At 40.0% G+C, this 22052-nt stretch overlaps 1 protein-coding gene across 1 annotated transcript; it reads left to right on the forward strand.

The window, feature by feature from the left end:
* The first annotated feature begins 976 nt into the window (after nt 1-976).
* On the forward strand, nt 977-18862 carry TXNRD3 (thioredoxin reductase 3). Its single transcript, XM_027714940.2, has 16 exons — nt 977-1153; nt 7032-7092; nt 8675-8784; nt 8964-9077; nt 9875-9947; nt 10768-10887; nt 11290-11432; nt 12791-12906; nt 13016-13241; nt 13460-13552; nt 13995-14071; nt 14362-14518; nt 14708-14815; nt 15695-15790; nt 17210-17344; nt 17633-18862. Exons 1-16 carry the CDS (start codon nt 1028-1030, stop codon nt 17693-17695), a joined length of 1818 nt encoding a protein of 605 aa, XP_027570741.2. The 5' UTR covers nt 977-1027; the 3' UTR covers nt 17696-18862.
* The last annotated feature ends 3190 nt before the right edge of the window (nt 18863-22052 follow it).

The raw sequence follows: 22052 nt of genomic DNA on the forward strand, positions 1-22052 counted from the left end.
CTGCCCGGCACTCCCCAGCCAAAACCCTGCCGAAGCAGAGCAGTAACCAGACAGGATTCCTCCTGTGCCCCGATACAGGATCTTTCCATTGTTCTGGCCAGGAAACATCCCCTTCCAGCTTTCGGTCCCTACAGTTACTAGGATTCTTGGGAAGAGAAGAGTCTGCAATAAGCAGTACCAGATGCTTCAGCATCCCCTTCCTTTAACTTCGGAATGTGTAAGAAGAGGGAACTGTTTCCTACTGACTTGTGTTCTCAAGCCACAATCCATTTTATTACATAATCCATTTTATTATCTGTCCCCGTTGCCCTCCCTGTGTAGAGGACACCCAAGGGGCAGGTGAAGACAGGGGAGGGAGGCTCCTCCCCCCTTCTAGAAAGCAGCTTTTATCTCCCAGACTTCGCCCTAACTCAGAGGGCACCGAGGGAGGACAAGCCCAGGGGCCCTGGGGCCATCGCCGATTGTTCCAGGCCGGGGCATGGGGCGATCCGGGCCGGACGGTCCGTGAGGGGGGAAAAGAATGATCCCCGCGCCAGCCCCAGCTCCAGGCTGTCCCTTCCGGCCGCTCCCTGCTGGCACTGTCCCTTCTCCACCGCCCCGGAGACACAGTAAGATGCCCGGACCTGCGGCCGCCCCGCCCGGCACCGTCCCGGGCCCGGCCCAGCGCTGTCCTCACACGCCCCGCTCATGCGCGCTCCCGCCTCCCTCCTGCTGGCTCATTCCATTCGTTGCAGAGGGGAGGACGGGTTAAACAGCGCAAGTTTAACACTCTCTAGAGCGCCTTTAGGCGAACAGTAACGCTTCTCCTTCTGATACAAAAGTAGTTTCATTACTTTACAACGACTCATAGAGAACGTGGCTGAAATGCAGGGCGGAAAGCCCTTCTCAGCGTGTTGCTCACCCCCGCTCCCTGCGGGTGGGCCGGCCCGGCTCGTCCCCCCGCCCGGCGCGGAAGGGGCGGGGCGCGGCCGAGGGTCAGCGCGGCCGCCGCGGGGAAGGCGCCGCTGCCCGCCCGAGCCGGCCCGCCATGGCACCGCCGCCGGGACAGACCCCGCTCCCCGACTGGGACGGGCTGAAGCTCCGCGTGCGGACCCTCATCGCCTCCCACCGCGTCATGATCTTCAGCAAGAGCTACTGCCCGTACTGCAACAAGGTGAGGCGGCGGCGGGAGCGGGCTCGGCGCGGTCCCCCCGCGGGCCCTCCTTCCTTCTGGGGTACATGGGGACACACCTGCTCCGGGAGCGCCCCGGGCGGAGAAGGGCGCAGGGGAACGGGGCTGAGCTCAGGCTGTGTGGGGATGGGGTTTGGAGCGTGCAGAGGGTAGCGCTGTGCCCGTTCCTCTGGAGCACCACGTGCCAGCCCTTGGAAACCGCTTACCAGGCGTGAAACGAGGCAGAGATCCCAACTGGCGTCCTTGGTAGTTCTTTTCCCTTTGCCACGCGGGTAGATGGATGTGTGGAGAGTTCTGATTAGCTTCTGTAGCTGCTTCTCGAAGCTCAGGGTGCTGGATGTCTTCCTTTCTCCCTGGAAGTTTGGGTACCACGTTGGCGTTCAGCTTGGACAAAGCTGCGTCCCAGGGAAGGGTTGTTTTCTGCTCTTTCTAAATTTCAGGGAGAAGGTTGACTGTATAGCAAGTTTAAGTTCTAAATGCTCGCTATGATGCGTGTTTAAAAAAAAAAAAAAAAAGGCACTCTTGGTTAATTGTGACGTTTAGAGAAAAATATCTTTTTAGCCCTGGTTGCTCATCAATATCACAGGATGGCTATAACTGCTGAGCCAGAGTAATTAAATAAACCCAGGGCCTTCATTAGAATTTTACAATACCAACACACTGGCCATAGACCATACAGAATGTGGGTGTTTGTAGGCATTGGGATTCTTAGATGTTTACAAAGAGCATGTTATGAAATTTTAGTTCAATCCCACATTGCCATATTTCATGTGACTGTGGTGGGAAAACATAATTGGAACTGTGGGATCGAGTCCTGGTGTTCCTCAACGGAACTGACAACCAGGAAAATACTCTGAAGCCTCACTCCCACGTGTAGGTTGGGTTTAGTTCCGGGAGCTCTTGTGGGGGAGGAAATGTTATGACCCTCTTGTAAAAAACTTATATGAGTATATTGTATCTCACTTAAAACTTAATTGAAGTTTTGGGAAAGGAAACTTCTGTGTATGAGAGGACAGACAAAACCAATGCCTCCTCTCTATAGTACAGCATATTAGGCAGCTCAAATCCTTCTAAGATTTACTTAACGATTTACTCACTGGAAGTTTTGGTAAATGAAGTGTTGGAGTCTCCAGTCTAATCCAGTTGACAGAAATGTTACCTTTTGTTGTGGAGAAATCCTCTTCTTGAGGACTTCAGTGCTGCCCATTTAGAAATACTTAGTCGTTCCTGTCTGTCTTGCCCTGTTTGCTTTTACTGATTGTGATTGCAAGTCTTGATGCTCATGGCACTCAGTCCAGTGGTTTTTGAGATCATGCAGTGGCACAGTAGCTTTTTAAGCCTTGGGCCTTTTTCCTTCATCTGTTCCTGGTGTTGCAGTAGGTCTAGACTAAGGCAATGAGCTTGAGGGGAAAAAAGACTTAATTGTAGTAATTAAATTCCAGATTGTTTTTTCCTACATTTGTTCAGACCTTCTTCATTAGGCAGGATTATTTGCTTCAGGGAAGCAGTCAGATATGAGGAATATTATTTTTATTGTCTTGCAAAGGGGAAGAATGAATATTGGCAGTAGGAGGGCCCTCTCTCATGGCCCTTTCTAGGAGGTAGAGTTGAAAGACCTGTAATGAATTTTTGTGAAGGAACAGGTGACAAATGGGGCTGGGGGAAGAGGAGCTGATTGATAGGCAGATTTCCTTGGCTTATGTTTCTGTTTGGAGTGGAAGAGAAAGGTAATATAATGAAGAAAACTTGTAGCAGAGGTGTAGATTGCAGACAGAAAATTAGAAGAAGAAAGTTGGAGAGAATGAAGCCTCACATGAGACATCAAGTGATAAAACAGAGAAATATCTTCCACACTATGGGTATTAACAACTCCCACTGAAGAGTTAGAAATTAGTGAAAGGAATGGGAAAACAATGGGTAATGCAGCATTCTTGCTAGCTGATCTAGTCTGTAGAATTAATGAAGTGGATATAATTTGAAAGTGTAGTTACAGCTTGGGTACTTAGCCTGTAATCACATAGTTCTGAGTTCTTAAAGACAGATATGAATAGTGTGCATTGTGTCTGTCTTTTAGTGTGGATGGCTGTTAGCAATGTGCTTTTGGTAGGATTAATTGAAAAACTGAAGATGATTAGCACAAGTGCAGAGAACACTCATGCTCTAAAAAGGACCTAATTTGGGGGATGGAAAGAATTCTTTATTTCAAATGGAGGTAGCTGTGCTGGAAGAAAATTAAGATTTGTTCTTTTCTTCAGAAACAGCACTGCAAATAAATTCTGTAAGTGAATTAAATAGTTGATTGTATTCAATTTAGCTAGTAACATGACTTGGCAATTGCACAGTTGTTCTTCTGCAAATGCAATTTATTGTTCAATTGGTTTAACAAGACAGTGGTGGAGAGGGGGTGGTGGTAGAATTACTTGTTTGTCATAACAACTTGGCTGTTCTTTAATTTCTTAGCACCTGGAAAAGATACTAAGCAAGATAGAAATGCACGAAGAAAACATAGGTTTTTCTAGCATGAAAAAATGGCAAGTCTGAACACTGTGGTATGTTGAAATTTGAGGAGCAACAACTGTGATTGCATAGAAGTTACTGTTTATTTCTGTTATATTTTATGCTATTACAGATGATGTTCTCAATCCTAGGGAGTTCTGGTCAATTCAGCTGTAGCTATTATGAAATGTTAGCTAATACATGAAACACCAGACTTAGGACATACCATTACTACTTTTATGGTATGAAGCCTGTTTCAAACCTGCTTAGCTACCCTAGTGACAGCATCTCCAGGAACAGTTTTCTAAAGTTAGACCAATTTCTCAGTTTCAGAGAAATTATCTACTGCTAAATAATATTTGGAAGTGTTTCTAGTCTATCACTTCTTGTGAAAACTGGAGTTTAGTAGGTAGGTGAGGCCATTGCATTGGTGAGAAGGGAAGTAAATTGTGATATGAGTGACCATGCAACCTAGTATCTCATTCCAGACACTTAAAGAAATTACAGTTTTAGGGTAGGGCTGTATGGAAGAAAATCTGCCAGTATGCTGCTGGAGTTTCCAGCACTGTGTGAGACCGGAATTTCTTCCCCTGAGTTTGTATTAGTTTTATTGAGTTAAAAGTGTTCAGTGGATTTTTTTTTTTTTCATTAGTTGATCTAATAGCTTCTTTGATTTCCTTTTAATTTTGGCTTGTACAGTGTCGGGTTCTCTGGTTATGTTCCATAGGGAGGTTTACTTTTCATTTCAAAATTGTTTTCTGGAAAAAGCAGTTGTTGCTGAGTGCTCCAGTGAGTATTTCTGAGAAATCATTTCCTCTTCACCTTATCTAGATATTACTCATGATTAGTGTATGTTTATCTTTCTACTCCTAATCATTTCCTTTTCCAACTGAAGTAATCTATTATCTCTTGCATGCATTGAAGATTTTGTAACTGCTCATATGCTTGTTACTGTTCTTTCTTTCAGTTTCATTAGCACAAGTATAATCTGTTCATAAGTATAAAGTGCAGTAGCTACTTCTAATCAGGATGCTGACTTCTGATTTTTGTTCTCTCTACTACGTATCTTCAGTAGAGAATAAAGGTGGCCTAAATGCCTTAAATCTGTCCTTTCTTGAGTGTAATCCTTTCGTGTTATACTAATGTTCTATCTTGTCCTCCCTCCTGCCAGCTGCTGTTGCAATGTTTTGGTAAAGTTTTTTTTAAAAAAAAAAACAAACTAATGAAATCTTGCCTCTTACTCTGCTACTTTGCTGCAAACTAGACTAGCAGCCAAGTAGCTAATTTTGTGACTTCCTTCCAGATTCTTAACTTGCCACATCCTAGTAGTAATCTCTTTAAGCTCTGCTTTTTAGATCTTTCCTGGCATTCAGCTTGGGCTTAATAACGGCAGATGCAGAGTAGAGGTCTGGAGCAGTTCCACTGCTGTTTTCTTTTCGTTCAGCCTGTAGCCATAATCATTCCAGGAAGCAAGCCTGAAGGTAATGGGGAGCTTAGGACCAAAGTTTTTAGGTCACCTAGATGGGTAGAGGACTAAGTGTCTCACACACTGGATGTGTGAAGGAAGAGCTCAGTTTGTTGAACCTTAAGAAGGCTGAGGAGGAATTTTAGTTACTGTCCTCAGCTGTCAATATGACCAGACTCTTCTCAGAGTTGAGGAGTGAAAGGATAAGGACCGATAGACATAAGTTGCAGTGGGAGATACTCCAATGAGATCGAAGTTCTTTACTGTGAGGATGGTCACACACTGAACCAGCCCAGAGATGTTCTGGTGTCTCTGTCCTTGTGGATGTTCAGAATGAGGGGACAGTGCTTAAGCAATGTGATCAGCGTTTGCATTTTGGCTCTGCTTTGAGCAGGGAGTTGGCACAGATGACCTGCAAAGGTCCCTTACAACTTCAATTATTCTATAACTGTAGAACCAATACAATCAATTGTACAAGCAGAGCTTATTTTTGTATGTTGTGGTTGATACATGATAGGGTGAGAAGCTCACTATGTGGTTGGTACAGAATACAAAATCTTCCTGTTTGTATAAAGCTGAAACTTTGTCAGAAAGCACTGGAATACTCACTCTTCAGCATAGTAACAGCATGGATCACAGCAACATTAAAAACATTTTTATTCATCATGTGCTTGACATCTTTAAACTTATTCTAATAATCTTGTGACTCAGCATACTCTTAATGAAGCACTGTCAGTAAATTTGAGGTTCATCAGAAAGCTGGTTGTAAAATGTTCAGACTCCATGCTGGCAAGTGGATCCATCATACAGGCATTTAGTGATTCTTGCTAGAGCTGTTTTCACATTCAAATAATTATGATTAAAGCAGATTTATTTTTTTAACGCATAGTCTTACAATATTTATTTGCACAGGCATGTCTGCAAATTATATTTCAAAGGAGTAAATACTGCTGTATGTAATACAATCCTGTGCTGTGAGGTATGGAATAGAATCATAGAATCAGCTGGGTTGGAAGGGACCTCCAAGATCATCAAGTCCAACCCTTGATCCACTACTGCCGTGGTTACCAGACCATGGCACTGATGCCACATCCAGTCTCATCTAAAAACCTCCAGGGATGGAGAATCCACCACTTCCCTGGGCAGCCCGTTCCAATGCCTGATTGCCCTTTCTGTAAAGAATTTCTTCTTAATATCTAACCTAAACCTCCCCTGGCACAGCTTAAGACCATGCCCTCTTGTCTTGCTGGTAGTTGCCTGGGAGATGGCATTGTCCTTTTGGAAAGACAATTCACAATTTGAATACTGAGAGTTTAATAAATAATGCTACTGTAAAAATCTTGTTTCTAAAAGGCTGCCTGGTTTGAATCTGGTAATGGTACACTCTGTCCATCCAGAACTGAGGTTAGAAAAACACCCAGTTGAGTACACTTGGAAAGTATTACAATCTTCTGCAGCTTTTTGTAATGCCAGATTTTTTTTTATTTTCTCGAGAATGTTTTGTTTTGCATGGTATCCTCTACTCCCTTCTGTTTTCTTTTTTTCTGTAATACTACCAAAGAATCTTGCTGCTGCTTTATCTCCTTGTTTTTCCACATGGCAGCCACTTTCATGGCTTTTGGTATGTCAGGGATGCAGGAGTCTGCAGCTAAGGAAACTGTGTATAGAAACTTTTCCTTAGGTAATGAAACTTGTCTCGGAAAGTTAAATAGCCTGGCTTTAAGTGCAAAACATAAAGTAGTGCCAAACTCTAGCAAAGCTACGTAGAGCCCAGCCCTCAGAGCGTAGTGACTGAGCCTTAGAGGTTCCCTGTGTATGTCCAACAGTCAGTTTTACCCTGAGCTGAGTGTCAGATGTTGAGAAAGCTTTGCACTGGCCTCATGTCTGTTTGTGTTGCAGGTGAAGGAACTCTTCCACTCCATGCGTGTGGAGTACTATGCTTTGGAGCTTGATGTGACTGGTGAGTAGGAGAAAGAAAATCCAGCACGTGCTGTTTAATGTAACTAAAAATGGATGACTGTGCATGATTCCTTAAGCTGTCTTGAACTAACCAAAGGATGTATAAAAACAATTAAAATATATTTTAATATGTGCAGAGATAGAAGTAATTAGTCTTCAGTGTGGATTTTAAAAAAGGATGTGTTTTTAGTAGAACTGAAATTTTTTTAACTGTAAAAATGAGCAGTTGATAGAGGATGTGAGATCTGATTTCTCTACAAGGAGCTCTGTCTTTTGGGAAAAAGCCTGTGATATTATTTCCTACTTCTGTTTCTGTTGTGGCTTTGGATGAGTTGTTAATGTTTGACTTGGTATTTGGGTGACCTTCATTGGGAAAGTTGCTGAGTCACTGCGAGAAAGGGTAAATTCTAGTACCTTGGCTGCTGCTAGTTTGAGGTGAGTTTTTTTTAAAGTCCAAGCTGCTTTAGTTTTAGGATATGTGCAGTGCCTTATGCATGTATGTACAGAGTGCATGTAGATTTGAATGTAGTTTTAGGAACAAGTAGTTTCTTGCATGATTCTTAGTAAACTCTTAGTTGCACTGTTTGTAAGCTGTTGAATATGTACTGTCAATTTTTTTCTGTACAAAACTTAAGTTTCCAATTTTTTTTTCTCTAAAGTTCTAATGCCTTTTTGAAGTGTTTTTGTCTCAATGTTTGGGAGAAATGTACGTGTTTATTCATTTCTTCATAGTTTTTACTTTTTATTCAATTTGTGGTACTGTGAAGTAATTATAGCCCAAGATATGCAAAGTACAATGCACAACCCTTTTTTATTTTTTTTATCCTGGAATTCCTCATAATTAATAATGTATTTCCCTTGCAATTGCTCAGATTACTGATACGAAATAGATGGGGTCTTGGAATAAAAAGATTTTAGTCAAAGTGATTTCTGTAAATGCTCATTCTCACATTTACTGCCAAGAGATCCAAATTGAGCCTGTGTGTAGGTACTAATGATTCAGATGACAAGTCAGGTCAAGCAATGATCATTTTAAAACTGGAAAGTTTAAGACATTGTGGTGGGTAGAAAAAGTCTGAAGGTACCTTTAGGGTAAGTAAAAAAGCATGTTCATACTTCCCTTCTCCATATTCTCATAATTCAGAGATGCTGGGCAAAATTATGTGCATGGATACAGAACACGCTCCAAAACCAGACAGCTCTCGTGAAAGAAAAGCTGTCTGTGTGATCTCCTGTGATAGCTGGAAAAGAATTTTTGTGTAGTACTAAGTGTGACACTGTCAGGAAGAGATCAATAAGAATCCAGGAAATACAAGGACTAAACTCTTATTACTTTAACTTCATTCTGTAGAATTATGGCTTGAAACACCAGTATAACCTCTGTATGTAAGCATGCTCTTCTGACGAGTAGTTTCTGAAGACTTGCTTATGTTCAGGAAACCTGCAAATGTGATGTTTATAATAGAATTGTTTTCTTGGCAGGCCTATGGTGTATCACAGTCCAAACCTTTAATACTTCAGATTGTTTTAAAAGCTCTCTTCCTGAAAATTGTTCATAATGTACCCGTTCCTTTTATTCTTAGATGATGGGGCCAGTATTCAGCAAGTGTTGGCAGAGTTAACTAATCAGAGGACAGTGCCTAATGTATTTGTCAATGGAACTCACATAGGTGGCTGTGATGCAACGTTCCAGGTAACTTAACTTTAAAAATCAGATAGAAGTAGACAAGACTGAGTGAATTTGCTGTTTGATCATAGTTAAATTTTGTGTGACCTATTAGACTGGGTGTTCTAGCTCAGAGGAATCAGTGTGACTCAGCTGCTGTTTGCTCAAAAATGTGTGTGCTAATTTGATTTTTTTTTTTCTCTCAGGCTTATCAGGATGGATCACTGCAGAAACTTCTTGGGGATAGCAAAGATACAGAACCCTATGAATATGACCTCATTATCATTGGTGGTGGCTCAGGTGGACTTGCATGTTCCAAGGTATGTCATGAAAATTTCATTAAAGAGCAGGTTGTATGTAAAACTTCTTCAAAAGCTAATCTCTCAATTATATTACTATAAAACAGTGTATATTTGGATGAGTATTACTGTTCAACTTGTTAATTAATGAACCAGTAGTGGTGCTCACTCAGGAGATAATGGTCTGTGTGGACCAGTTTCTAGCCAATGTCTATTCAGGTCTTGATCCTAATAGTAGGTTTTAGTTTTCTGGCTGAGGGTGGAACCATATGTTTTTAAGTACCTTTTCATGTGTAATGCACAGGCACTTTAACACTTCCAGACAGTAATCTGGAAAACTTAAAGGCTACTCTTGAAGACTTTTAACACTTTAGGATACAGAATCATCAATCCCTGAAATGAAGTGCTTTCAGCTGCCACTTCTTGTCATCCATGAACATGCCCAGTCAGTCCTGCCCTCCTAAGGGAAAAGAGACCTAACAGCATAAATATTTCTTTGGGTGAGGTAGAAGAGTATCATAGGCTCATAAGTCCATCTCTTACCTTTTTCAGGTCATGGGTTTTAACAGCATAGGATGATGTGGATGCAGCATTGAACATATAAGCAGACATTCAAAGTTTGGAAGAAAGTAGTAGTTTCTGAGGGATTTCAGTTTTTGTCTAGTGAAGGAGATAAAAGATATGATATATGATAATGAGACTAACTAGTAAAGATAGTAAAGAAGCCTTCTATTAGTACTGAGTGTATCATGAACATAAATGACTGGACAGGCCTTCTTGGTTGAGTAACACTGACTGGTCATTTCCATCTTTTGTAGGAAGCCGCTGCCTTGGGAAAGAAAGTAATGGTATTGGATTATGTTGTTCCAACACCTCTTGGAACCACGTGGGGTAAGCTTCTGTTATCATGTATTTTATGATGCTCAAGTACCAGTGATACATACTGAGATGTTATATATTATGGATTTGTGCTCTTAGAAATTGAGGCTAAATTCCTGTAATTCTGGTACGCAGATAACAAAAGGAGTTGTTTTCCTGACATGCCTGCTGCCTTTCTGGATAGTTCTTGCTGTTTTGTGCTTTGCTAACTCTGTTCTTTGTCAAATGTTCTAGTTTTGATCACTTTCAAATAGTGTCTGGGTGGTGTGTGTTCACTGGTTCTATTTTGCGGACAACTGCCTTTAGAACAGTGACTACATGCCTATATATGTCTCATGTTTCCATAATTAAAGACACCTGCTATCTGACCTTATTAGTGATATTGGAATGAGTGAGGAACTTCATTGGTGAAATTTTATTGAGTTGAGGAATGAATGTGCTTTTGTAGCTACTATGTCAAACACATGCATGTTTCAAATTCCTCATAATAGCTGATTCTAAACTCTAGGAACTCTGGGCTTTCTGCCTTGCTTACTTACCAACTTGACCAAAATCTTAAGCACTGTGGAATAAGTAACCTGGGTCTGTGTTTAAGATATACTGTACCCATCTTGGTTCAGTGAGTCTGGTCACTTCTTAAACTGAATCCAAATTTATAAGCTTAGTGTGCTCATTGTATTTTAACATGTCTCTTGCAACAGAAATTTCATGTTACTTGTGTGACTATAGCAAACTTCACCAACTGATATATGGGTGATTATATAAAGCATGTAATAGGAAAAGCATAAATGTCCTGTTTTTGGAAACAATAACGTGGTTCTTTCCATCTTAGGACTTGGTGGCACATGTGTAAATGTAGGTTGCATTCCTAAGAAGCTAATGCATCAAGCAGCACTTCTGGGCCAGGCACTCCAAGATTCAAGGAAATACGGGTGGCAGTATGAAGAACAAGGTTAGTGAGAACAGGGAGGGCAGCCTGAGACTGTACAGATGAGATGCTGAGCTCAAGACCGTTCTTGTACTTTGGACTCAGTAAATTAGAAGCAGAATTCAGTAGTTTTCTTAGGTGAATCAGAAGGCATCCTCGTTCTTGAGTCATAAAAACCTTTAGGGTTGAAAGTTAATTGTGTTTTGCTCCCTATATTATCTGAAATAAATGAAAGAACTTCTAGAATGCGCTTATTTCAGATAGTAGCAAGTCAAGTAAATATTAGCATAGTAGAACAAGACCTTAATAATTATCCTCATTACTGATAATGATGTTTTCTTAGCATGATATATAGCGAATAAGGGTTTTTTTAAGGGTTTGTTGCACTTTTATTTCTTTAAATATGAAATTAATGTCTTATTTCAGTTAAACACAACTGGGAGATCATGGTAGAAGCAATTCAGAACTACATTGGTTCTTTAAACTGGGGCTATCGAGTGTCCTTGAGAGAAAAGTCTGTGACATACCTCAATTCTTACGGAGAATTCGTTGAACCACACAAAATTAAGGTATGCACTGCATTTAAAAGACTTAATTGGGAGGGAAAACTTGTGTTCTAAAACTGCCTTTTGAAATCCAGCACAGAAAAGGCTTCATCTTAACATTACTAGCTTAGGTCAACTGAAGTTAAAAACTCATTTGTGAAATAAATTATTGATTTAAATAATTATTGTACTTTAGTACATTCCACAGTGTTTGCAAACCTAGTAACTGTTACATAAGAGTAATGTGGATGTCTTTAAACCTGTGTCTTGCAAGAATAGAGTAAGGTGGTCTCAGTCTCTAACTTCATGACTGAGTTCAGCAGCCTGAGTGAGGAGGGGAAAAAAAGAATAGCTTTAGCTGTATGATTTTGCAACTTGGAAAACCTTCATACTAAAGCATAAAAACTATTGAAATTAAATTCAGATTAAGCACTTGCGTAACAACACTGCTGGAACCTTATGCTGTATCAGCATACAAATTAAACTGTCAGTTTTGCAAGACAAAGCATGTGCTGACAATCTTGCTGTAAATGATCATACTGTAGCAAGGTTAACCTAGAAAAGTGCATATTGAAGGCAACTGTAGTGTTCAGTGGGTGTAATTGTCTGTTTTCAGTATCAAGGCTGAACTGCAAGTGTTTCAAACCCAGAGACCAGCAGTGTAAGATAGTAGTGTGTTCAATGTACCTCATGTACCAACTGTTGTAGTGTCCAGGCATGCAGGTCATCTACTTAAGTGTCCTTAGTCAATAAATGAAGTAGAAAAGAAAGATTTCCAGCAGGAGATTGGACTAGATGGCCTCCTGAGGTCTTTTCCAACCTGAATTATCTGTTGACTCAATGGGAGGGAAGTTTCCCTTTGTCTGTGTTGGAAAATAACTAAAGAGCAAGAATGAAGGTCAGATTTTGGGAGAGAAAGACCAAGGGTCTCTAGAGGTTAAATTAGTTTGAATTCACTTAAGGTTGGATCTTAGGCTCTCTGAAATCATGCAACTAGTTTAATTTTTTAATTTCTGCATTAGCCTAAGAACTAATTGATATTATTCTGTCATTAGCATTATGTTGGCCTTTTATTGGGAGGGGCAGAGAGGGTCTTAATTTGTTATGGCTTTTTATAACCTGAAAGTGAAGTTGTTACAAATAGTTCAATATAAATGAGTAGTTGAAATGGGTAGGATTCAAAAAGTAACTGATTTTATGTGCTCTAATGTGAGAAAAGCCTGATAAAAGTCTGTTGTTTAAACCTGTTGTTCTTCAATGACCTGTGTGGCATCTCTAAATGCATTAGATCTTGTTTTAAACCACTTGTTCTTCATTCTTAAACATAGTTTTTATTTTAAAACCTGTGAAAAAGACTGTCTTAACTGCATCTTTATCAACAGGCAACTAATAGAAAAGGACAAGTAACCTATCACACAGCAGAGACTTTTGTCCTGGCAACAGGAGAAAGGCCTAGATATCTGGGTATCCCTGGAGATAAAGAATTCTGTATTACAAGGTGAGATTAAAAAGGTATAATAGACCGAACTTCGTCTGCTCTAGTGTTTGCAAAGACAAACAAGCTTGTGTTGGAAGAACCTTGTAACTTGCACTTCTTTTCTTTTCAGCGATGACCTCTTCTCCCTGCCTTACTGTCCTGGCAAAACTCTAGTTGTGGGTGCTTCCTACGTGGCTCTGGAGTGTGCAGGATTTCTTGCTGGTCTAGGTCTGGATGTCACGGTGATGGTGCGTTCCATCCTTCTGCGGGGCTTTGACCAAGAAATGGCCGAAAAAGTAGGTGCTCACATGGAAACACACGGCGTGAAGTTCGTCAGGAAGTTTGTACCTGTTCAGGCAAGTGCTCTCTTTAGGTTTCCTCTCTCCACACAAGGTTACTTTGAACAGCGCACGTAAAATGCAGGTGTTGTCTGGGAAGGCTTTGGCTCTCTGCAGAAATAAATGTTTTACGAGGCTAAGCCGTTGAGTGATAGATTAGTAGGTCAAGGCTTGAAGTGACAGTTTGAATGATCTCTGCTCTGTGGGTCATTCTAAGCTTACAATAATTTGCACAGGTTGAACAGCTGGAGCAAGGCATGCCAGGAAGGCTGAAAGTGACGGCAAAGTCTACTGAGGGAGCGGAAATCTTTGAAGGAGAATATAACACTGTAAGCATTTCTGGCTTTGCAATAACTGAATATGGATATGTGTGAAAATGTACAAAAACGCTTTTTTCTTGGACAACTTTTAAAGGGAAATTCTGCTTGAAAAATCTAAATTACTGGTGTAAAAAAAATATGTGAAAATTCAATGTTCATCTTCATTTGAACCCTGTCTGCAGAATGGGTGAAAGAAACTTTGTGTCTGGAATTTAGTTCCTATGGACACTTGCTTCTGGTTTTGTTCTGAAAGTACCGTTTTGCTGTTTGTTGCATCTCTGAAACAAGTTGCACATGGGGAAGACTGAACTGTTGGTGGCTTCTGAAAAAAATTTTGAAAAAGTCACTTCATTCATATGCTTCAGTTTTTTCAGTAGAAGACCAAAGGAAGTGTTATGTTATGCTTCTCTTGCATGAAGTTATTGTATTTAATTTTGGGTTTTGTTTTTAGGTTTTGATAGCCATTGGTCGTGACGCATGTACCAGAAATATTGGTTTAGACACGATTGGTGTCAAAATCAATGAGAAGTGAGTATTGCTCAACTCCCTTAAACCACTGAATGCAAGGATTTTTTAACTCTTTAACAACACCTACTGCTACTGATGGATTTTTTTTTTTTTTAAATGGTCTTATACCTGGCATTTATGTGAACCTTTAAAACCTTTTTTGAAGTGAAAAAAGGCATAAGCATATTTAATAAAATGTCCTCAGTAGTTGGAATAACACCTTTGTGGCAGAGCTTCTCCCCTCTGTTTTTTTGCCGAGCCCTGAGGAGGGTTGTAATACTGAATTCTGTTCTCTTCTGTTTGTTTTAAAGGAATGGGAAAGTACCTGTAAATGATGAAGAACAAACCAATGTGCCTTATGTTTATGCTATTGGGGATATCTTGGATGGAAAGCTTGAACTTACCCCGGTTGCCATTCAGGCAGGGAGACTGCTGGCCCGCAGGCTGTATGGGGGTAGTTCCAGAAAGGTAAAGCTGTAAGCATACATCTTCAGCTTATTTCTATGCTTTTTGCCTCAAAATTGCATGAGTTGATTTGTCCACTTGTCTGTGGGCTCTGCAAGTGTTTTGTAAAAAAGAAAAAAAGTGCTAATATAACTTTTTCTGTTATGAAATGTACAGAACTTGTATAGTCTAAATATGATTTTTTATTTTTAGTGTGACTATATCAACGTACCAACGACAGTGTTTACTCCTTTAGAGTATGGCAGCTGTGGGTTTCCTGAAGAAAGAGCCGTAGAAGAATTTGGAAAGGAAAACTTGGAGGTAAGAGCATTCAAGAATCATTTAACTTGTAGCTTGAGAGTGTTTTTCTTGGGTCTTGCTGCTTTACTCCCAAGGCATAGTGTTAAAACAAGATTAGAAGGTTAGCAAGATAGGTAGAACTGTTTTGGCAGTGTTTTCATCTGGCTAATAAGATACTGAATTCACAGAAACCCAGGACTGGACTTAATACCATTAGAATTGCACGTAGCTGTTTGCAGCTGAGAAGCATTTGACCTCAGGAGGCCAAACCTGGGTTGCAAAACTGTTACTTGTTGTCATGAATTAAAGACTTTCTGCTGAAGTATACCAAACTCCTGAGGTGAACTGGCTGTTTTCTGCTGGTTCTCTATACTTGAATTGGGAATCAATTTTTTCCTGACCTCATCATATGGCTGTAGGAGTGTTGGGCATAACTTCCACGTTCTACAGTAATTTCTGGCTTCTGCACTTCCCTGGGGGATTTCATTAAAGCTGCTTACATGCCTTGTGTTTAACTCTTTATGTCTTTGAAATCACTTGGCATTATTTAACTCCTGCTGTTAACTATTCTGCAGAATAGGTTTAAACTTACAGTAACTGGTTATTAACTTTACACTTCTCTTTCTAGAAGTACGATCTTAAATCCTGTGTATCTGTTGCTGTTTTAATCAAGTATTTAAACAGAGGTACATGGTTTGAGTCAAGTCTTCTGCTGACTTTTGGAGGATGGCCTCTGTGGGCTGGATGAAACAGAACTTGCTGTCTTGTCTAGTTTATGTAATAAACATTTAGTGGGCTTAATGTCAAACCACGTATTTATAAAGATACTAAAAATTAGAATTATGTCTGACTGAATTAATTTGTGAAATTCTAATGCTCTTTTTCTTGTCATTCTCCCAGGTTTATCACAGTTTGTTCTGGCCACTTGAATGGACAGTACCAGGCAGAGATAACAATACCTGTTATGCAAAGATTATCTGCAATAAACAGGACAATGTAAGTAGTAGGCTGGAATGGATATGCTGAGTGTATTCTTGAAATCTTTTTAGACAGGCCAAAAGACTAAGATCTTATATTTGGCCTGCCTGAGGCCAGCTCTACCCAATCTGTTAACATAAGTAATTGTTTTAAAAGGGCTGATCAATTTGGAGGGAGCTGATGGTTTTGTTTAGGGTTTTGCATTTTTTTCCTTTGTTTAGCAACTGTTTGAGCAAATGGTGGCTTTGTACATTATGAAACTTCACCCTGAATTCTTATTTGATAGATTTGTGAAGAAATTTGCCAGAGTTTTTCTTCCAAGTGAGTTTTGAGTAACTGTGCCACCTGGTGTCTTGCTTTAGGTTTCTGGACCTTGTGGTTTTTGTCCCTTGAGAAGTGCAGTTTTGCATGTTTCATAGAAACTTGGAAAATATGTGGTTGGTCCTTGAAAACTGATGAGATACAGGAATTTTCAGTGATTAGCAGGTTCTTGTGGCAAAAGTGCCAATACTGTCTGATACTTTTTCCCAAAGCTATCTGGGAGAACAGACAAAGAAGGAATGATATGAAACAGCATGGCTTTTAAACTAAGAGGAAGTAAGCCTCATTCTTTTTCTAATTAGTCCACCTAACACTTTCTCAAAGACTGCAAAAAGGCTCAAAGTTCTGATTTATTGGAGCGTCATTGGAAGTAATCCTAATTAAAATAACGCAATGGAAGGAGGGACTTTATTTAGATTTTATATTAAAGGTTTTTTTCCTAGGATGCTGGAGGAGAATGTAAGGTAAATAGTGTATTAAAGTTACTCATTGTGAGGAATTTGTATCCTCTCTTGCAAATCATGGCCAGACTTGAAGGTGTAGGAACATCCTGGGAAAATGTTTTAAAACACAGCTTGTATACCTCTTGATAAACAATTCAGGAAACAAATTGAAACAAGCCACACCCATTTTGAACTTGTAACCTACTGCCATCAGTCTAGATCTGGCTAAAGACAAAGTTCAACGCTATGTTTTCTTTTTCTCTTGTTGACTGCTTGGGGAGGGAGGGAACAGCCAGTGAAAGCTCTCCAATATAAACAATATAAAATCTGACCTAATTTCAACATCGATAAATAATATTAAATCTGAATGTACTAAAGATACTGTATATCTATAAAATCATAAAAACAATTGATAAAACTAGAATGTATTCAGTTTTACACAGTATCTTTGATTAAGTGCTGAGTAATCATTTTAAAACTTATTTCATTGTGCTACACTGGGCTGGAAAGAACTGCAGATCTACTTCATTTAAGTAGTTAATTTTTTGTTAAAGGCTCTGCTATTGACCTGCTTCCATAACATACATTTCTAGTGTAGGGGGAGTTACATACTAGAGCTTTTGTTGCACTTTGCCTTGTACTAACTCATGTTCTTCTCTCATGTGTTGTAAAGAATTGTGTGATAGGACTTCATGTTCTTGGGCCCAATGCTGGTGAAGTGACCCAAGGTTTTGCTGCTGCAATAAAATGTGGTCTCACCAAAGAACTGCTTGATGAAACAATTGGTATCCATCCTACTTGTGCAGAGGTAAGGAAGGGGCAAGGCACAGCTCGATTTAAAAACTGCTTTTGAAGACCATTTAGATGCAAGGAAAAACAACAACATTGTGTTTTGAGGTTTATTTAGTATTTGTTTAGCTCCTAACCATAAGATACTGACACGTGATAGGAAACATGTTAATTGTGCACTACAACCTGTTTTCTGTTTTAATAGTTCAAAGAAATGTAGCATTGTTACTTTACAAGAGGAGACCAATAGCCATGTGGATGATAATGCAGACAACAGTAGATAAGCAGTTCTTTTGATCTGTTACAGGTGTTCACTACAATGGATATTACAAAGGCCTCGGGACAAGACATCACTCAGAAGGGCTGCTGAGGTTAAACCTGCTGTTTTACATGTTTCCATGTTGTTCACACTGGGTTCTGGGGAAGCTCTAACACATCCAACTGCTTTGCAGCAAAGTAAACGTTTGCATCAGTACCACTGTAAGTGCTGCAGCTGGGAGTGGTGCCTTGGAGAGCCTTCCTCAGTAGGTTGTGTTGCACGTGGAAACAGTTAATACAGCAGGAAAATCTTGGACTGTAAATCCTGGCTTTGCTTGGAATTAGCACTACGGTGCTTTTTTGACGTTCTAGCTCGGAACCTTCTTGTGAGGTGAGCTACGACTGATGGCTCCATGCAAGGTTGGGAGATCCTTCCTCTAGTCACATGACTGAACTCCTCCTGAAGGAAATTCTTGAATTGCACAATTTAAAGCTGATGCTTCTAGGTTCCAGTGTCTTGTACAAATGCTTGAAATAGAAGACAAATATATAATTGAATGATTCTTGCCAACAGTTTACAGTTGACAGATTTATCTTTTTGATGAATTTTGTTATACTTAGTTGTATGTTTAGTTGAGACAAGATGGCACAAATAGAATGCAGTGTTGAGCAGTGCAGTTCAAGCACTAGTCTCCCACCTCAACCAGTCTAAAACTTCAAAGTAGCATGAGACATTGCTGTTGTTCCCATTCATAGTTGTTTGACCTCAGGTGAGGACATGTCTTTAAAATAAAAATTTGAGTTGTAGGCATCTTGTGTGTCAGGGTTGAAGAGCATAAGCGCAAGACCTTGTCAATTTGCCCAAATCTGGTCTCAACTCTGTAACTTAAAACCTTACAGAACCCACAACTGTAAGTCTGTGCTCTTAAGTGGAGTACTAAAGTCTTTGGGAAGCAGACTCTGCCTCGCTAATACAGTAGGTGCCTGCCTGTGATGGTAGTTAAGCACTGTCTAGAACTGCTCTCTGAATTATGTGTGGCAGCACAGAGCAATGGCCTGGTGTGCTTTGTGTAGTGTTGTGTACAGTCAGTACTCTGAAGCTTTCTTCCACTCCTGGCATACTGTTCTGGGGGAATTGTGCTTGAATTTGGCTCTTAGTTTTGTCCAAAGGGATGTTTTGAAAGACTATTCTGAACATTGTATGATAGTAAACAGTTTTTAACTATTTAATCTGTGATGTACCATGGAATTTGAAGTTCAATAAACAATGAATACAACATACTGTGGTGTCTGACCTCATGGTTTATGTTGCCCGAGATTTTATTGTGCTTCAATTATGTTGTTTATCCCATGCAGTACCAAAACCTGTAGAGTTGTGCATACTGTAATCTTTTAAATGGAGAAACAAGTTGTCTTGTCACACCTGGGGACTTGCTCAAGAAATCCAACATACTTCTATTTTTGTTATACAGAATTCTCTCTTCTCAGACTAAGAGAACAATTTTATACCACTTCTGTATATTCCAGAAGATCCTAAATACCTATGTTATATCATTTAACTACAACACAGAGATGCTCAGTAGAATCTAGTTAGAGTGTGAGCAACAACTCTTGCTGGTGTTCAAATGTAATAATTCTTGGAGACTTTAGGTTTTGCTGGGGGGGGGGCTGTAGTACTGAAAAATACTTTCATTTGACTATGAAGACACTGAACTGCTGGTGTTGCTTTGCTGCAGAGCTCTGGGGAGTTACTTGTTCTGGTCTCATTGGCTAGAGCCACACCTTGCTGTCACTTCTGCAGCAGTGACCCTTAGAGTGGTACTGCCAAAATGTTGTGTGTCTGAAAGTTTGCCTCAGTACATCTGGTGTTATAGTTTGGAGTAAAGTAGGTGCAACAGTAGTGTAAAACTGAGTAGCAGTGGATGAACCAAAGACTCATCTGAGCTGTTGTAAAAAGTCAGGGGAGGTGAGTGTGGGTGAGGATGGACAGCTGGGAGCAGGTAATATGATGGAGACTTTGTGAAATCTAAATGGCCGGAATGAAACTTAGTGAACAGTGAAGTGTTCAGAAGGCTTCATATCAGCAGAAACTGACCCAGAATGGCAAAGTTTACCTGGTGTGACCCTGCTGGAAGGGAGTGAAGGAGGAAGCCAAGTCGATGAATGATAAGTCCTGAATTTGCTATTAGTAAGCACTAATTGAGTTTTATTTCAAATTCAGATTTGATTTGCAGGTTCATGTTAATTGATCAATAATTACCACTTACATATCTGTAACAGTGTACTAATTGCAGATGTTCCTTATGTCAAGCTTGCCCAATCTGTCAGCTCTAGGTGATACTTAGAGTGATGGCATTGAGAACTTTGTGCAATTAGTCTTTTAAGCTCTAAACTCTCCAGTTAAAATATACAATAAGTTGCTAATAGCAAGAGGAAGTGAACATGTCACTTGTGTAAAATAAAATGTGACAACAAGACAGTTCAAAGCCAAAATTTAAGCTGGACAGTAGGTGTTGGAGAAGAAGATACAATCTGAGAAGCAGAACCTGTAACAACCAAATAAATACTCTGAGCTTGGGGTAGTAAAGACACTCCAGCAGTGGCATTAAAGGCAAAATGGTGTGTTTACATTTCTGTTGTCTTAGATGTTCACCAAATTCTGAAGGGATGTCCTGAAGATACTCTGGTGTTTATTCATGCTGTAATGCCAGGAACCTATTATAGGCTTCATCTGAAAATGCTCAGTTGTGACTGACTCTGCTCTCACCTGTTTTTTTCTAGATCACTGATAATTATGGCACTCTGTATCTGGACTGAAGCTCTTGAAACAGTGGATAAACAGCAAAGCTGTGGGGTTTTTTTTTAACTTACTGGTGAAATTTATCCATTCCAGGTCCAGGAGTGGTTATGATTATAGTTATTGTAAACATGGAAAACACTTAATCATCAAATTAGTAGATGGCTTTCCACATAGCATGAGTTTTAATTATATTTTGAGCACTGTAATTTGCCTTGAGTAACACAAGCAGCCTGTTGGCCTGTGCAAAAGCTGTGGGGGCAAGTCAGAGACAAAAGGGGAAGCTGAATATTCTGTAATAAGCATTGAAATTCCAGAATTAGACATGAAAGATTTTTCCTGTGTAACTGAACTGTTGAAAGCTTCAGATTCTCACAAATCCCCTCAGAGCTGCTTTGACAAAGTCTTGAAGTGTTTACCTTTTTTCAACACATCTCATAGTGGAAGAAAATTGAAAAATAGAAGGGGGTGGTTAGCTCTAAACTGGAGTTCCTACTTGTTTAAATCTTGTGCTTGTCAAGCCTCCCCCAAATATTGGCAAAGGAAGAATTCCTGGATGCGCCTTAGAAGCGGTGAGAACAGCAGAGGAAGGAAAGATCAAGTGTTTTAACTAAAAATAGTGGATCTAATGAAGCAAACCACGTTTTTGTGAGTTTGCAACGTTATATAATTTATCCTCCAGGTTGTAATTCAAGTAAATGAAGAGACAGGTTTAGAATTCCTTTTTAATTGTCAATACACAGTCAGTGTGTGATGGAATATCTTCACCTCCATTAAGGTGTGTGGGCTCACAATTTGGAGCTGAGTTGCACAGTTTCCAGTATTGCCCCTAAAAATAGCAACCATCCTTTAAGATAATTTCTTTGCATGGCAAAAACAGGAGCTGTGCTGGCCCAGAAGTGTTAGAATGACAAGATGTTTGGGAGGCAGTACTGATTGTCTGCTTACTAACTGCAAGGCACTATAGAAAATACCATTTGTTTATTTTGCAGAGCCAATGTCACTGGTCTGCTGGCTACTGGTGGTTCCTCTTGGACCAGCAGACATGACTGTCGTGTTGGTGGATGCTTTGTGGTGCTTGGTCTGCAAAGGGAGAACTTATCAAATTACCAAAACCAGCTGTGTAAGTGTCTGCAGCAGATGTATCTGGATAGGGAAGAAAAGAATGACTATCTTATCTAGAGGTTCAAGAAGACATAGCCAAGTTTGGAGTGTTTTTGAGCTATAGTATTTTTTACTAGCTTTTCTTTAAACAATTTGCCACTCTTACAATGCATGCAGTCTGAATGTTGTGGTGAAAATCTAAATAGATTTTAGATTCTAAATAGAAAATTCTGACTTCTAAATAGAAAAAGTCTTAACAGAGTTTTTGGAAGATTTCATTTGTAATAAACGAGGTTTATGACCATTTGGCAGCTTTGTTTCGTCCACTGAAAGGACAGAAGTGTTGTTTCTTTAGTTAACTTGAATAAAAATTAATTACTGCAGTCTCTTTTTTTTTTTTTTGTGAAATACAAGAGTTGGGGGGTTCTATATGTACCATGACCTATAAGGTATTAACTTTTTCTCCCTTTCCCACTACACCCTGCTGAGTTCCCTGCTGATCCATTTGACCTCTCTCTTTCTGCTGCCGCTCTGTGCCTGCCAACTGCAGGTACGCATGAGTTGTAAC

The sequence above is a fragment of the Pipra filicauda genome, unplaced genomic scaffold, assembly GCF_003945595.2.
Source record: "Pipra filicauda isolate LSUMZ 115617 unplaced genomic scaffold, ASM394559v2 scaffold165_size2600900_pilon, whole genome shotgun sequence".
Classification (NCBI taxonomy): domain Eukaryota; kingdom Metazoa; phylum Chordata; class Aves; order Passeriformes; family Pipridae; genus Pipra; species Pipra filicauda.

Bases quoted from the DNA above. Each gene is read 5' to 3' on its own strand.
- TXNRD3 (XM_027714940.2), top strand. From the start codon at position 1,028: ATGGCACCGCCGCCGGGACAGACCCCGCTCCCCGACTGGGACGGGCTG. The intron at 10,888-11,289 runs GTTAGTGAGAAC...GTCTTATTTCAG, and splicing joins GTGGCAGTATGAAGAACAAG to TTAAACACAACTGGGAGATC. The intron at 17,345-17,632 runs GTAAGGAAGGGG...GATCTGTTACAG, and splicing joins TCCATCCTACTTGTGCAGAG to GTGTTCACTACAATGGATAT.